The sequence below is a fragment of the Gambusia affinis genome, linkage group LG13 (assembly GCF_019740435.1).
Source record: "Gambusia affinis linkage group LG13, SWU_Gaff_1.0, whole genome shotgun sequence".
In the NCBI taxonomy this organism is placed as follows: Eukaryota; Metazoa; Chordata; class Actinopteri; order Cyprinodontiformes; family Poeciliidae; genus Gambusia; species Gambusia affinis.
In genome coordinates, this window is record NC_057880.1 from 21,220,998 (window position 1) to 21,237,465 (window position 16,468).

The 16,468-nt window shown below is 38.2% G+C and overlaps 2 protein-coding genes across 19 annotated transcripts in view; one reads left to right on the forward strand and one right to left on the reverse strand.

The window, feature by feature from the left end:
* Positions 1 to 4,874, reverse strand: mrpl2 (mitochondrial ribosomal protein L2). Its single transcript, XM_044135806.1, has 8 exons — positions 4,671 to 4,874; positions 4,346 to 4,422; positions 4,093 to 4,264; positions 2,916 to 3,057; positions 2,720 to 2,835; positions 2,521 to 2,631; positions 1,518 to 1,591; positions 1 to 1,431 (listed from the first exon to the last, which is right to left on the reverse strand). Exons 2-8 carry the CDS (start codon positions 4,415 to 4,417, stop codon positions 1,222 to 1,224), a joined length of 897 nt encoding a protein of 298 aa, XP_043991741.1. The 5' UTR covers positions 4,418 to 4,422; positions 4,671 to 4,874; the 3' UTR covers positions 1 to 1,221.
* A 1,572-nt stretch (positions 4,875 to 6,446) lies between these two features.
* Positions 6,447 to 16,468, forward strand: part of klc1b (kinesin light chain 1b) — a 29,825-nt gene continuing 19,803 nt past the window's right edge. For 5 of the 18 annotated variants that reach the window (XM_044137533.1, XM_044137534.1, XM_044137526.1 and 2 more), the window contains exons 1-3: positions 8,646 to 8,745; positions 15,131 to 15,401; positions 15,599 to 15,829. In XM_044137533.1, coding sequence (XP_043993468.1) covers positions 15,153 to 15,401; positions 15,599 to 15,829 — 480 coding nt within the window. In that variant the 5' untranslated portion in view covers positions 8,646 to 8,745; positions 15,131 to 15,152. The other 13 variants (XM_044137522.1, XM_044137528.1, XM_044137530.1 and 10 more) reach the window with 7 other exon arrangements.

Here is a 16,468-nt window from a genome sequence, read left to right on the forward strand (position 1 = left end):
CTACAAAGTTTGGCCAGATGTCCAAGTCCACTGCCTGTGTGTCTGCATTGGTGTGCTACAACGTTCGATGGTACTCCCTGAATAGCGTTATGTGAAAACTTTCGCAATAGGAAAACCTTTCTTTGGACAAAGGGCCTTCTGTTTGAGTTTGCATTTTATAAAGTGAAGACTTTAAAGCTTTGATAGGATGGCTTTTTTTTTTTTGTATTACTGTATATAAATATTTACATGATATGCTATTGTGAATCACAAACCATCCCCACACCCCACCACTAAATTGAAAGCACAAATAGTGAACTTTTACTTCTTGACATGAATGCCAAATATATTTCCAGAACTCTTAACTATGAAGTCAACAATGCAAACACTGTTGTGTTATTTCTCATACATTTCCCTCACTTTGTAATGCACTTTCATGTGGTTTTATACGCATAGTAACTCTAATTTGGACACACCTTAAAGTGTTTCAGATGTTATATTTGAAATGGAAACCACTACCTATATGTATAGTCAAAAGACGTTTTCTTTGTGTTGATGGGCTAAAGTTCCCTGATGTTTTGCCACTTAATTTTACCAGCCCATGGACCCCCGGTCGTCTGTCTCTCCCTGTAACCTGCTTACTGAAGGAGTTGGTATTGACTCTTGGTCAGAAATCCAGACACTTCCTCACAGTTTTACTGTTTTGAGGGAACCAGCCACATGGGTTAATCCCTTTCTAATACATATGAACAAATTATAATCCTATTTTAGTGTATTTAACTTCAGTTTTTCCCTCCCGATTCTAGAGGTAGCATGTGGGTGTTTTACAAGGCTGGATCAATGAGCAGGCATGCTCCCTCTGTTACCACAACTCGGCAAAATAAACTAAACATCAGTGTTATGCTTACAAAACAGGTCAGAATCCAGTTAAGCCATGCCATCTCATTGCTCCTGGTACTTGAACTACCACCCAGTGTCTTTGCACAAACCCTATTTTAGATGACATGACAGTATTTTTAAATTTACCACTAAAAAAATATGGGTTACTCTGCATGTTTTATTATAGATGTAAATATGTTTTGGATTTTTATATTGTTTTTTTTCTTTCCATGCTCTCACAAGCAGTTGTGTTTAATAAAATTTTTAATCTTCCATATAAGCAGCTTGTCTTTATTTATTTTGTTTGTTTTTTTCTTCCAGCAATATCACCTACAGACCAAACATAAACAGAGTAATTCTGTGTTAGTTGGCGGAGATCAATGGCAGGTTAATGTAGCTCTTCATCGGAGGCAGCGGTTTAATCTTCCGTCCTGCCCAGCCTCCTTTCCTCTTCCACAAGCCGCTGGACGGGCGGATCCCCAGCCAGCGGTTGCGACCGGCTTTGCCGATGATCCGTTTGTTGTGGTCAATGTTTGACACGCGACCCACCGTTACCATACAGGTTTCCAACACCTGTGTGTACCAAAATGGCATCGTTCAGTTGATAACGTCACAAAAATTGTTCTAAATTTATGTAAAAAGTTGTAGTTCCATCTCACCTGAACCTGCTGCTTTGAAGGGAGCTGAACAATTGCGGTCCCGTTTACTTTACGCAGCAAAATACCACTTGTGCCTGAAAACGACATGAAACTAATTTAAATCATGACTAGTTGGGTTTCAGATACTTTGAAGATGACATCATTAATAGTTTGACTAGCACTAGCAGCTTCTACTTTCTAGTAACCTACCAGCTCCTTTCTTAAACATATTACCTATTAGTTCTGGGTAACAAATCAAAACCCAGAACTATTTTGTAGCCCAATAGTTACTTTCTGTAACTTTGCAAAAGTTTTTAAGTTTTCCAGAAACCTAATTTTAATTTACCCAGAATATTTATGGACTTTGATAGAACCTTCCCTGAACATTCATTTAATTTTACAGTTACAAAATGAAACTATCAAAATGTTAGTTACTTTCTTGTCCCTCTTGGTATGTTAATTGTAAGCTTCAATAAGCATTCATAGAACCTCCTGACTCTGAGGTTCTATGCAATGCACTAAACATTCATAGAACCTATGGTGAACTTAATCGAACGTTCATGAAGTTTTTTCATTACAATTCTGAAATATAATTGTTGCTTCCTTGAACTGTACTAGAACTCCTTTGAAACGTAGTTACTTTCCCAGAAAACATTTTGAACCTGACTGTTGCAGTCTGATTAATTTTCCCAGAACTTTATTTAAGGTTCTTTGGGCATCAATGTTACTTTCTGTAACTTAATTTATACTTCAAACAGTCATCAAACCTTATGCACTAGAAATGTAATTACTTTTTTAACTTTCCCAGAATGTTTGAGGAAATTACGGCAAATGTTACTTCACCGGCTTTCTCAGAATTCATTTAGTGGATTATTACTTACAAAAATGTACCAAGTCAGATTTTGAGGCTTGGGTTACTTTCCTTGAACTTGGAAAACTCTTCTAAAAAGTATCTTTTAGGTTCTGGGAATTGACAGGTTAAATTATACAGTGCTACTAAAATGTAACACAAATTGTTCAATACCTGCAGCACGTATGTACTCTGATCCTCTTCCTGGCTGAATCTCCAGGTTGTTCACTAGTGTCCCCACAGGAAGAGCCCCTAGTGGGTAAGCATCCCCTTCATTTGCTGATACTGCAAAGAGTTTCCAAAACTTAATATTACCTGAAATGAACCAAATGTCTTCAACTATGTCAAGAATTTGAGAGGATGTGGTTCAGACCTGCCATGCGTTCAATGACACCCGATGTTTTAATGATGTCTCCAGCCTGCATTTTCTCTGTTGCAATGATCCATCTTTTGCGGTTGCCTCCTGCTATCAGAGCAATATCAGCAGACCTTCACACAAAAACAGAAAAATAAGTTAAATTCATCTCTTTTTCTTTAAGCAGAAATTTAATGTGAGGAAATGATCTCACCTGCATGGATCGTAGCGCACTTCGACAACCTTCTCTTCAAAAGGCTGATCTTCTTTGTTGGGTTCATAGCGTAATCGCTGGAAGTCTACCCACCGATACCTCTGTTTGTGGCCTCCACCAATGCCCCTTGTTCGAATCTTTCCTGTAAATAAATGATCAGAAAAAAACACAAAAAAATCACATGATTTACAAACTTAAATAATGGAATGATGCAGGCCTGCTAGCACAGGCTGATATGAGGAATAGTTCAGACGTTTGACAAGAAACTTTGTCAATATATACAACCAACAACAGATCATAATGCTTCAGAATGAGTTTTCTTGTGCAGCAAAAACAAGCTCCTTCGAATATTATCACTTGTTTAATCGATATTCCAACTTGTAATTGTTTTCTTTTAATAATCACTCTAAAGTTTAGAAAACAGTCTGACAGTTGTTCCTGTTTTAATGCATTTCTAAGAAGCTGTCTTCATAAATTTCAACTAATTCTGTTCAGAAATTTACAAGAACTACAAAACGTGGGACAATCAAACGCCTTCTTAAGAAGGTTCAACGGTCGGACGACAAAATGGCTGAGCATTTTGTACACAATGCTAAAGTAAGTTTGGAGGACTCGAGGTAAGCCTTTCAAATCTCCTGCCAGTTTTGCAGCTCTTTTGTGGAATAATTGCATTATATTTTCACAACAAAATGACCATAAAACTACAGATAATGTTTTCAGAACAATTTTTACTAGTGATTAGTTTGGGAACTATATTTTTCTTCATTTTCCACAAATGCCAGCACATCATAAACAAAAATATATTGAAGTTTATAGCAAGAAAAGATTCATAGTTATGCTTTTTTTTTTATTAAGGCTAACAATAAAATAAAATAAGGGTAGTTCTTGAAAAATTACAACAAATTTCTTGTAGTAGATTTATTAGTAGTTTTTAAAATGTCATGTAACGTTTGTTGTTCTAAAGAACCTTTATTTAGCTGGAATGAGGGCAAAAATTGTTCATTGGATTGTAAATGTTGCAGATCCCTATCCTACATCAAAACATAAGCACTGTAAAGATTTTTCAGATAACATAAACATCCTATTTTATTTATCACCTAAGTGCTAAAAAATAACAAGAGGGAATAAACTGGAAAGAGAACATGAAGGTGTAGATGACATCATTCTTCAGTCTCACCTGTGTGATCTCTCCCTCCAGTCTTTTTCATCCCTATTGGCCTTATGGTGTACTTATCCATCTGCTTCCAGTTCCTCCTGTTCTGCTTCAGAGAGGCTGTGATCAGGAAGCCTCTGCACTGGCTGACTGTACTGGGCACCAGAGCTCCCAGCTTCAGATGAGCGACCGGCGCCTACAAACACAAAAAGGAGATGCACAACTCGCTTGGTTGCAAATTAACTTTGGATGCAAAAGGGAAGGAGTATTTATTTACTTGTGAAGAGAGCAGAGTAGGCTGGGAGAGAGTCAGAGAGCGCAGAGCTCGGGTTAAACACGACAACGCCATGACAGCTGCAAAAAGAAAAAAAAGAGAGAGAGAAGGAATGTGTGTTCAATCACAAACCTCGTTAAAATACATGATTATTCCCGTAAACACGATCCTAAATCAGGTTTTCAAGACTGTAATTGTATATATTTTTAAAATCATACAAGTACGTTGAAAGCAATTAATATTTTTATTTTAATTCCTAATCAGTTATGGCAATACTTTTTATTATAACTTCGTACATGACATGAACACTGACGAATTAGTAGCTTACCGACACTGATTAGGCTGACTTCCGCTTGCTTTCTGCTGTTTTATTTTTGGATTTCTCCGAGATTTTAAGTTAAATCTCACACATAACCCGAAACAACCTTAACAACCAGCCTATGTTTTTAATCTTTTTAATTATTTCATCCCAAACTTCTGATCGGCGTCCTTCACAGACCTGCACATGATGTCCCGCACTGATGACGTATGCAAAAGCGCCGAAGAACATAACGTTCTGTTTTTAAGATATTTAATTGAAATGTTGTCACAAATCCATATCGCTTTCTGTTCAGCTAGGAATAAATGTTCTTTATTACATCAAGAATTATGTTATTCTGTAGTTTGCTAATGAGGCTTTGGGTCGGTTCCTTGCTAGTCAGCCGAGGGATGACTCGGGCAGAGGTGACTCAGAAGTGGAATGAGAGGAGCTCTCCTCTTAAATGGAAGTCACAGGAGGCATCCAGAGCGATCTGAGCTGACTACTTCATAATGATTCATAATTCTAAAAACAATAATGAAGTAGGTCTCACAATGACAGGAACTAATCATTGAGAAGGCCGGGTGGTGTATTCTGATAAGTGAAGCAATGACTACTTTGTAGATTTGCTGTTTATTAACTTTTGTCTTTAATGGAGTTGCTGAATGGACAATAAATTTCCATCTTTCCGTCCTGGCTCTTCATCCTTATCCTCTATGGAGGTAATCGAAATACCATATACTAATGTCTGGTTTTCGGTGTTCCTTGCCATGCCACCCCAAGATTGGAGGCTTTGAAAACTTTTTGTAGGCGCCCCTCGCCTGGTTAATGCACATCTTAAGTTGAAAGGTTTAATATTCTATCAGATATTTTCACAAACTTCGCTAAAATCAGTCTACAGCGCAATGATGCCCTGACTGTTTCACTATTTTAAATAGTTTGCAAACCACGCTTCCCCTGCCGGGTAATAAATGGCGCACATCCTCTCTGAACGCTGCAAATTTTCCATTCCGCCACGAGGGTGCAGTCTTGCTCTGTCGCGGCCTGAAGATGTGGGCTTCAAACCTTCAGGATCACAAAAATTAAAACTTAATGATTTATTTTTTATCAATTCTAAGTCTGTGAGCTAAAATATTTTTTATCCTGATCTTAGCTACTTGTCTGCCACAGAAAAAGCTCTGAAACGGATTAACTGTACAAGAATGTCATGATATGAATTTTATTCTGCCATTATAAGGTTGGGAACATTGATAAACACTTTAGAAGATTGTTTTTTCTTTATTTATATCCGTACTGAATATTGCATGTAAGATTATATAAAGTACAATGTTGTTAAAAGTGCTATTATAATATGGATAAAATGTGAAATTTCTTTGTGTTTAATCTGTCCTGCAGTGTTCTTGAGGTTTATAAACAGGTGAAATATTTTAGTCTTTTATACTGATGAAATGAATTCTGACTCCCCCCTCAGATTTCTGATCAGGATTTTGATCTCAGAATATTTAGTTTTTAGCACTTTAATAGACATTACAAGTCAATTAAAGTCGACATAGAAGAAAAAGGTCATTGGAGCTAGTTACTTCCAGATGCCTATCTTCACTAAAATTTGAATTTTGAGATTAGAACCAGAATTCCCTAAAATGTCATTGAGATTTTTCTTTCAATTGATGTAATTGTAAATTCTGACTTTTTTTTCAGAAATCTTTTTATTTCATTTTATTTTATTTTTACCACTAGTTGAGCTAATCCTCCTCTGTTGAATGGCTTTTCCACAGTTTCAGGGCAGAAAACAAGACATGACGTCACTGCAAGCAACATGTGCCGCAGAGGCTTGTGGGAGATTTTTGCTGCGTTGGAGACATTTTGGATCTGAAAAGGGACTGAGCTAGCCGTCAGTCCCAGCTCTCGGTAAGTGAAAAGAGAACAATATGACGACGGAAATCCAAATCTCGTGTGGTGTTTGTTTCAGAGAGTGCTTGAGGAGCGTTCCTGAAAGCCATGTTGTGCATAAATGGTCGACCTGACGCTGGAAACAGCTGGAAGTCGCAGCAAATAGCCAGGGAGTGGTGAAGCTAGCCACCGGTTAGCCAACCAAGCAACCAGCGGAGCAGCAAACCGCATCAGATGACTTTAGTCTGTGAAGTTTGCTGTAACAACACAATTTTTCGCAAAGAAAAAAATAAAAATAAAATTTACGTTTTCGAAGCAAACTACGCGTGTATTGCGGGGTTTTACATGGGAAGAAGATTGTTAAACGCAGCAAAATCAAACCACGTTTGTGATCCACGACGCTTTATGTTGTTGTTTTTAGTCCAGAGTTGTGTTTGAGTCGGATTATAGTTAAGTGTTTTCACTTTAATGCGATTTTATATATGCAAAATTACTTTTTTGCCACGTCAGTGTCGCGCGGAGTCGTAAATATATAATTACCTCGACATAACATAAAACAATAAACGTAGTGAGGTGCAGTTGTCACTCATTTCATAAAGGTAGAGGCTGATGTTGGGTCCAGGTGTCTATTGGTGGCGGACTCCGGTCGGACATGTTTAAAGGTAAAGTCAGCGGGAGTGATGGATGACTGTGGATGGTGGCAGTTCTTGCTCTGCCACACCCTCCTGCACGCCTGTCTCTCCTTTGTGTCTGGCAGTGGTACCGATTATGCTGGATCAATGTTTTTCCGAGAATTAGAGGGAAATGATGAGGTCAGATTGTCTGGAAATGCGTTTTTATGGAGACAAACAAGTTTGTTGCACTCTTTTCTTCATGTCTTGGAGATTAAATGGAGAACCATAAAGAAAAATAATTATTAATTAAATGAGAGCAAGATAGCGCGCCATAAATCACTTTCTATCGGCATTTTAAATATTGAAACGTCATATTTTTATTCCACATTAGCAGCTTTTTAGCATGTGCTTTGATTGACTTTCTGTCTAAGCTTAAAAAAAAGATTTGATGCTTAAATGAAGATGAGTTTGTAAATTTTGCATTTTGCTTTGATTTTGAACTTGCTAGCTGCATAAAAAAGACGTAACAAAATGCTTGCTCTGTGAGCAGCATCACTAAGTTGGTATGGAATTAGCTGAGTTTATGGTAATTATATAGAGGTGAAGACAACTGATCAATGTGGGGCAATAAGCTAATTATTTAAAAACAAATAATGTGTGCAGAGATGTAACTATGATCTTACTATTTTAGCTGCAGGGATATAGAAGATCTTGTGATTAATTGTTGCAATTTATTTTGCAACAATTAACCAACTTGATAATTAATTTGGGGGAATTTCTCCCTCAGTTGGGATCATCTGGTCAAATAACTCAAATCTGAAGTCAAATTAATCAGAACTTTTGATTTTCTGTCAACTTTTATGCATTTTTTTGTTGTTGTTTTAACAAATGTCACTCCCAGTAAATGTTTAGGGATCAGCTTGGATGGAAAAATACAGATAATCTTGTCTTAATGAAATCTGCAGCATATTTATTTCTTTAATGATTTGTAGTTTGTGAGAAGAATATTTTGAAGTTTTCGTCGACAGAACTCGTATATTGTAAAAAATATTCCTAAATTCTAGTGTAGAAACTCATATTTCTTTAATTTTTGTGCTGTATTGCATGACCTTTGAACTCTCAAGTGGAGTCATCAAAGCTATCCATAACGTTTAGTGTTGCATTGCCAGTTTTTACGATGTGATTTTGTGAATGTTGTTTATGGCATATGGGTCGTAAAAGCGGATTCCTGCGATGCTTACAGCAGTAAAATGTCAGAAAATTAGCATTTTTTTCCCACCGTAACAGGGAAAACGCTGTGAAGTTTTGCTCTTGCCTGAGCTGTTTGGAGTCATCGAGGTTATTCCATAATGTCTGAGCATGGAGGAGAGCTGCATTGCTCCCTCCCCCACCCAACCTGCTCCTCTGCGCTCGTCTGTTTTCCTCCTACTGAGGGCGGGCCAGCTCCTAACGCACACCCTGAGCTGATGCTGCTCGTTCTGACGAAGCAGTGGGAAGGTCACAGTCGTCCTGCAGGCAGCTCGCTTTCTCCTCCTCCCTGTCTTCCTCTGCAGCATCATCATTCAGCCCTCTCATCACCGTCTCGTTTCCTTCCCTTTTGTGTGAGTTTCATGCAGATTTTTTTCCCATCTTGTAGTGAGATTCATTGGATTTTAGCAGGAGTAAAGGGCAGAATTTTCTCACCTTTTCTTCAGTCTGCAGATGAGGCCTTCACCAGTGAGACAAAGGTTAGTTCATAGATGTTTTAGTGAAAGCAATTCAGACTACAGTATTTCCAGCACTGATGGGGATTTTTGTCTGAAATATTTTATAATGATGGATTAAGGTTGTAAGTGTAAAAATAAAAGGAAGTTTGTGAAGAATTAGACAGAATATTCCCTCTGGCGTAAAGTGCATCAACATTTGTTTGGCACCATGTTTTATTCTGTGCTGTTCACATGTTAAAAATACTTGACAGTTAGCTTTGAGCGCAAGTGCTTCAGCAGCATTTCCGGTCAGTTTCTAAAGATGGATGGCGGCTTGAGTTTCTCATTTCAAACCAGAGGTCAGGAAAGTAAAAGGTTGGAAAACAAAACTAGGATTTTAATTAACCTTAAGGCTTTTTCTTGGCTGATTTCAGCAGCTGTTTTTTGTCCATTCATTTTTATTTCTTGATTCTTGAATTCTTCAAGTCCTACTTTAGATTTGATTCTTCAAGTCATCCTTTAGATTCGTTTGTCCTTAATAATGGACAAATGAACAGCAGCCTCTTTAATGTACAAACATCGTAGCTTTTGGACTTTGTTCCTTGTCTTTAAAGTCTCTGCAAACATTAACTTCCTTGCTGTGAGTAAAGGAAGAGTTTGGAACAGGTGTTTGGAGTGTTTTTGCAGAGATGAAAGTCTTTATGAGTTAATATGCGTCCCTGCTTAGTCGGTACTTTCATCCGTACAGGTGCCTGACAGCCAGGCTGACACTCTGAGTTGCTCTAAAGGGTAACAAGCTGTGTGATCCCTGAATGTTCTTGATCATTCAAAGGGAAGCGTTCAGAGAAGTTGGAGCTTTGAAGACAGATCTAATAAGAGAGATGCTTGGTTCCTGTTATCCATTTTGACTTTACTTTAAAGTCAATATGACGAACGCAGCTGAAAGCAATGAATGCTCTGTTATTTATTTCACTATGCAAACCCAGGTTAATCTTGATTCTTTTTGAAGCATTTGCATAAAGAAATGAGGCTGTCAGCTGATTCTGCTCTGCATATTTTTAATAAGTCAGTTCATAAGTTCTTCTTTTTATTTAGGCGCAGTTCACTGTCAACATGAGGGTTTATTTTTGTTTTTCTGCACACAAATATTTACATATAATGATAGAATTGGAAAAACATGCAGCGTGCATTTTTAGATAAATTTTTCATTTCATGCTCAAAACATCAATAGTTAGACCATAATAAGCAGAAAATAAAGCTACCTTAAAAATATTGGATGTTTTCTGAATATTAGGTAATATCACTATGCCATTATTTTCAGGACATCTTCTTCAAATTATTCTGAATATTTTATTCATTTCAGTTTATGGTCTATCTCAAAGTTTGTTCATCCACTTCAGAAGTTTGTAGTTAAGGTTGTCTCCAATTCCATTTGTGCAATCATATGGAGAGACTTTCCTTCTGAACATGTTAAACTATTGTTTGAATCGAGGCATGCATTTGTACAGAATATGGTCTCTTTTAGTGGCCAAGCTTTTAGTGGCCTCCATTTTTTCTTGGGAATTAGTGGAAAGTGTGGCAGCATGGTAGATGAGTGGGTTAACGCCACCTTATTTAATATCATACATGCTCTGGTTTTAACAACTAAGGTGGTTTTAGTGAATGATTTGATGCAGCCTGTTTTAATTCAGGGTAGCAGAGAGTTCAGGCCTAGACACAGTTGCTGCATGTCCATTGAGCGAATAATTGCACAATTTGACATTTTGAAAATAAATTCATTTAATAGATGGGCCAATTTCAAAGAACAAATTTTTCAATAAGCATCTTGGTGCTAGCTTGAGGTGGTATCCGCAAGACGTGTATCATATAATCAACAACCAGATGTTGCCATTAACCCAAACCACGAAGAAGACTACAACAGGAAGTAGCTGGAGGAGGGTGGCCCTGTATGTTTTTAAATTGCATCAACAAGCTTATTTATGTGTGATTTTTAACTGCATTTCTTACTTAATAAAAAAATGTTGTTTTTGACATCAGCGGAATATAGAAGTTTTGCGCACATTTGTAATGGAAACGTTGCTAAGTATGTCAGAAAGTTTAGCTTTTATTTTATTGGCTTGATTTCGCCTGACAGCTGTTATGTATTTGTGTTAATTAGCCGCTATCTTTCACTCGACATCGGTAGTTTACTTAGCATTAATATCTGCTGCTCTAAGGCTTGCCTTGACCTTCCACCTGTTAGTAAATGGACACCAGTGGGATTGTGGGTAGCGACCACTGCCACAGCTGCATAACTCTCAGCGGACCACCAGCTGTTCACAGTTGCTGCTCTGCATTCCTGTCAGGGATTCATCATGACACAAATTAGCTTGATGAACAACTTTGTGTTCACATGATCTGACGTGCACAGTAAGACATGATTACAGGACACAAGAAGATGCAAAAATCTTGTCAGTGAGGGATGTTTTGTCTAAGAAACGGGTGAAACCTGAGAGGAAACCACTAATGAAGATTTTAAAAAAGAGATTATTGCTGATATTCCATTTTAAGAATAATATTAAACACCATTTTTAAATCTTTTTTTTTTTTCTTCCAGCTGTGAACGGTCAACAAGGAGGCAAGACATAAACAGTTTTACTGTTTTAAAAGACATTTCCAGACTATTAATCACCCAGGAAGTGATTTGTTTACATCCTCTGTGGTTGTTGATGTAGTGAACTTGGATCTCTCTGTGACCCTGCTGCTGGCATTGCCCTCCATTTCCTCCCACACCGTCTCAGCATCACTTCCACCTGACTCATTCCTGGTTGACTGTTCAGCAATAAATTCTAATTACTTACTGTATCACCCTGAAGGTGTAGAACAGGGGTCTCAAACTCCAGTCCTCGAGGGCCGCAGTGCTGCAACTTTTAGTCCTGCAACTTTTAGTCCTGCACACCTGAATAGAATAATTAGGTCATTAGCAAGGCTCGGAGAACTGATGTACACAAGGAGGAGGTGATTAAGCCATTTCATTCCAGTGTTTTGTACCTGTGGCACATTGTGAAACTGTAGGACAGCGGCCCTGGAGGACTGGAGTTTGAGACCCCTGGTGTAAAACATTCAGCTTTGTTTTCTGCAGTAAAAGAGGCTTGTATGGCTGGATTTAGATGTTTTCTGCGAACTGTGTTTCCGACAGCAAAGTGGCTCTTTGAGTCACGGTTAACCTTCAGACTCTTCAAGGGAAATGTCACATGTTTCATGCACGCTTTACATGCCTGACATTTTTACTGGACTCCGTATTGCTCTAAGTCACAGAGTCACAGTGCTTTTTTTTTCCGGCTGCTGGACGTTTTGTCATGTTTTCCACCGTTTGTCATCTTGCAGCTGCAGTCGTTCGTGGCTGGTTGTGTTTGGATGCTGCAGCTTCACTCCGAGCCTCAGCTTGTTTTAGATGTCAAATCCCAACGGATCGCATCTGTTTTTCTGAGGGTGTGGCCCTTTACTCAACCCACACAGATATCAAATACACAAATCATGTATATTTGCTTTAATTTCCCTGCTTATAGAGTTTCACTCCCAATATATGCAGATGAGTTTCCTGCCTGTAAGAAATGCTGACCAACTGTGTGTCTCACATTTAGTGATTAGATAAGCTCTCTGCTTGAGAACGATCTGATTCCCAGAGCTCAAAAATGAGATGGTGTCGGTTGGCACTGATGGAAAGAGAAACACACACACACACACACACACACACACACATGCACAGAGATCCTATTTCATGTCATGCAAATGAAAAGAAACATCTGCAAAAGATATTTGAAATCAAAGCTGCATCAATTTATTGAAGAAATTAATGACTTTCACTTTACAAAAGCTAGATTAACTCTGCTCTCAGGTTCTGTGTTGTGAGTTTCTGCGTCACCCGAGCGAAGCTGAGTCATTGAAAGATCATCATGATGAGCAACATTTATATTTTAGCTTCTCCTTTTAAATTTTGTCTTGGTTGCACATGTTTATTCTTTATTGCCCCACAATGGAGAAATTTCTGTGCAACAGCAGCTAAATGACAGTCACTCACACAAAGAACATAAAATGTATATAAAACACAATAAAGAATAAAATACTGTACAGTAAAGACAAAATTTCAACATAAATACTGTTTAGATTTAAAAACAAATACTCCAGAACAGAAGAATGTACAACTAAGTTGGTTAATTAAGAAATGTAAAATATGAGATGGTTTCACATATTGCCAGATTAAGTCAACACTCTTATTTTTAGACTAATTAAAGCATTTATGCCAAGGTTGCTATTGGTGAAGGATAAAAGGTTGTTTTAGCTATTCTAAAAGATCTGCATAAGATACATTACTTTCTTTTGGAGCAGTAAAATGTCTGCTTGTTACCACTACTAGGTTTTCTCCTTATAAAAAGTATCTTCCCATTTAGAGTGCTGCTGTAACATAAAATGTTAACTGTTTTTTACAGGAATTGTTTCAATAATCTTTTTAAAGTGTCTCGGTCAAATAAACTGCTCTTCCTCCTCTTCAATCAGTTAGCCTATTTGGTTTGTTGATGACTCATCGCAGTTCTGCAGCTTCAGGAGCTTCAGCTTTTCCAACAGTCTCATTGCTGGTCTCAAAGAAAAACAATTTAAAAGCCTCACAGGAGTTGAGAAAATCAGCTGACACACCTGTACTGTCGCTGTGACGAAAATCTCTAGTTCCCTTGGCACAGAAGATCCTGGTCACATTGTGTGTGAGGATAATGGCATGTTTTTCACCATTCTGCAGCCTTCATATTGACCTTAATTCAAACCGTAAATTTTAAAGGGGGATCGATTATGCAACAATTCACATTTTTATTCTTTCATTCGGGGCTTTAATGCGTAAAAAAACAACAAGCTGTTTTTTTGACTGAGTTAATTGTGTCTGGAAAATGAGCTGTTTCAAAAACCTCTCAAATGTTGAGTTACCATCAACGGGCACTGCGCCATTACCTACTAACCCAAGCTGAGTTCCAGCCCGTCTAGTCAGTTTTACTGCTGTATGTGATGTACAATGGCCGCTGAAAAGACAAGAATTTTGTTGTTGACTTACCATAAAGAAACCAACAGGTACTTGTTGGGTGTATCTCCTGTACGCTCAACAAGGATGAAAAAGCATTGCACTTTTTCATCTTTGAAAGTGCAATGCTTTTCAAAGATGCACAGTAATGTGTTACTTTGTAACGTGTTACTGACGTCCGACCACTTTTTTCAGTAACGAGTAATCTAACGCGTTGCTATTTCAAATCCAGTAGTCAGACTACAGTTACTTATCGAAATCACTTTGCATTACTGTGCGTTACTATTTTCTTTTGGAATTTAATTTTATTTTCTCTACGCATCTTAGGGAGTCATCGCCATTTCGATGCGATAATGTGAGCAGCGACAGAAATGTAAATAATGGAAGGGGGAGGGAGATACGCATTTTGTTAGTGGAAAAACAAGAACTATTTTGAGTTTCTGTCGCCAAGTTCCATTATTATCAAACTTATCTAAGACTGCTGGGGGTTTTTTTTCAGGTTTTTTTTTTTTTTCTTGGAAATTTAAAGAGTTGTGGGCTGCGCTTTGGGGGTCGATTTTGAACATGAAGTTTCTCCTTTGGGCTTGGAAATAAGCAGAGACTCATAATAAACCCCAGAATGTTTCTGACCTCCAAATAGTTTTAGTCAGGCCCTCCAGATCCATCTGTTCCCGGATGATCCGTAATGAACAGTTGATGTTACCATTATAAAATAGCTTACAATTAAGTATTGGCAAAGCTCAATGTAATTTTCACAAGTGGCAGAGCGTTGTTGTTAGCAGCTGCTGAAAGTAACCAAAAAAGTTACTTTTCATGTTACTTAGTTACTTTCCAAATCAAGTAGTTAGTAATCTAGCTAAGTTACCTTTTCAAGACATAATCAGTAATCTGATTAAAGTTACTTTTTCAGAGTAACTATGCGATCACTGATAGTTGCGCAGTCATCTTCACGTGCAAGTGTAAACGTTGAGTTGGGGGCGTGGCCAGCAGAAACTTTTTTGGGATTTAAAGTGACAAGAAGACCTAAAATGGCTATTTCTGAAAGGAATCCAAAATAGGCAGAATTGATCAGACTAGCATCTCGATATCTAAGAATAATTTTATGTAAAAAATGTGATGGATATTTCTTGAATAGTCCATAGACCTATCCTAATCTGTTCAAGGAAGCATAATGGGTCACCTTTGAATATTGTTTGTGTATTTGTTTTTGTGCTGCACCCTTTACCGTGTTTTTCCTGTTTTCTTCTCACTCAGGTTTCCCTGAGCTCCAGAGAACATGTCAACTATGATGTATCCGCGGGAGGAGAAGCTGGAGAAGCTTTCCCAGGAGGAGATCATTTCCAACACCAAGCTGGTGATCCAAGGCCTGGAGGCCCTGAAGAACGAGCACAACTCCATCCTCCACAGCCTGCTGGAGACCATCAAGTGCCTAAAGAAGGATGAAGAGGCCAACTTAGTCCATGAGAAGTCCAACTTACTCCGCAAGTCGGTGGAGATGATCGAGCTGGGACTGGGAGAAGCCCAGGTAAGGCAAGAAGAGGAAAAGAAACGATAGACTTCTGTTCAGTGTATTTTTTCCTCCACACAGCTTCCTCATTCTATACTGAGGCTGCATGCTGATCGTGATTCACTCTGAATCTGACCAGATTTGTACTTTTCACTCTTGTCCCCTTCCACTGTCCTGCTAAATGTCCCCACTCTTCGACGCTGTCTCCAACCCAGGTGATGATGGCTCTGTCCAATCACCTGAATGCGGTGGAGTCGGAGAAGCAGAAGCTGCGTGCTCAGGTCAGGAGGCTTTGCCAGGAGAACCAATGGCTGCGGGACGAGCTGGCCAACACCCAGCAGAAGCTGCAGAAGAGTGAGCAGAGTGTGGCCCAGCTGGAGGAAGAGAAGAAGCACCTAGAGTTTATGAACCAGCTCAAAAAGTATGATGAAGACGTCTCACCCACCGTAAGTAAAGCCTTTCATTCAACTATGTTGTTTTTTTCTTTCCAGTTTTCTTGGCATTTATTGTGAAAATATTTAGCTTCATGTTGGACTCTTAACTTCTCTGTCGGCCAGAGAAGTGAAAGAAAGTTGACTTTGCTCTCGTCAATTAGCTTTAAAGAACTGAAACGGTCTCTGAAAGCCATGATAAATTTTTTTTTACAATTTGTAGTGATACTGCGCTGCATATCTGAACAGAAAAAATTTCTTGTTATGGTCAAATATAAATTTTATTTCAAAACAACACAGAATGAGCATTAGGACTAAACAAATTGCTTTGTATCAACGCATACAAAAACGAAGCGAAATTGGAGAATAAGGAGAAGCACAGATTATCTGTAAATGTGAGCCCTGGAGGTGCACCAGTCTGACTTTACTGGCTAATACCAGGTGAACTGGAGCTTTTTTTAAGATGTAACACATACAAACTAATTTGTGCAGAACTTTTGTTCTAGTTTACAATCAATGTCTTTGTGCTTTTAAGGAAAACACTATTTTTCTTTAAATACAGTGTCTCCTAACTCATAACTCAGTAGTTGTGTTAAATTACTATGACTTCAATGTTGCCTAAATATATAGAATTTTGTTGTTACCTGATCCAGG

Excerpts from the sequence above, each read along its gene's own strand:
- mrpl2 (XM_044135806.1), bottom strand. The coding sequence starts at position 4,417 with ATGGCGTTGTCGTGTTTAACCCGAGCTCTGCGCTCTCTGACTCTCTCC. Across the intron at positions 3,058-4,092 it reads TGGAGGGAGAGATCACACAG|GAAAGATTCGAACAAGGGGC; the intron begins GTGAGACTGAAG and ends ATTTATTTACAG. Across the intron at positions 2,632-2,719 it reads TGTCATTGAACGCATGGCAG|TATCAGCAAATGAAGGGGAT; the intron begins GTCTGAACCACA and ends AACTCTTTGCAG.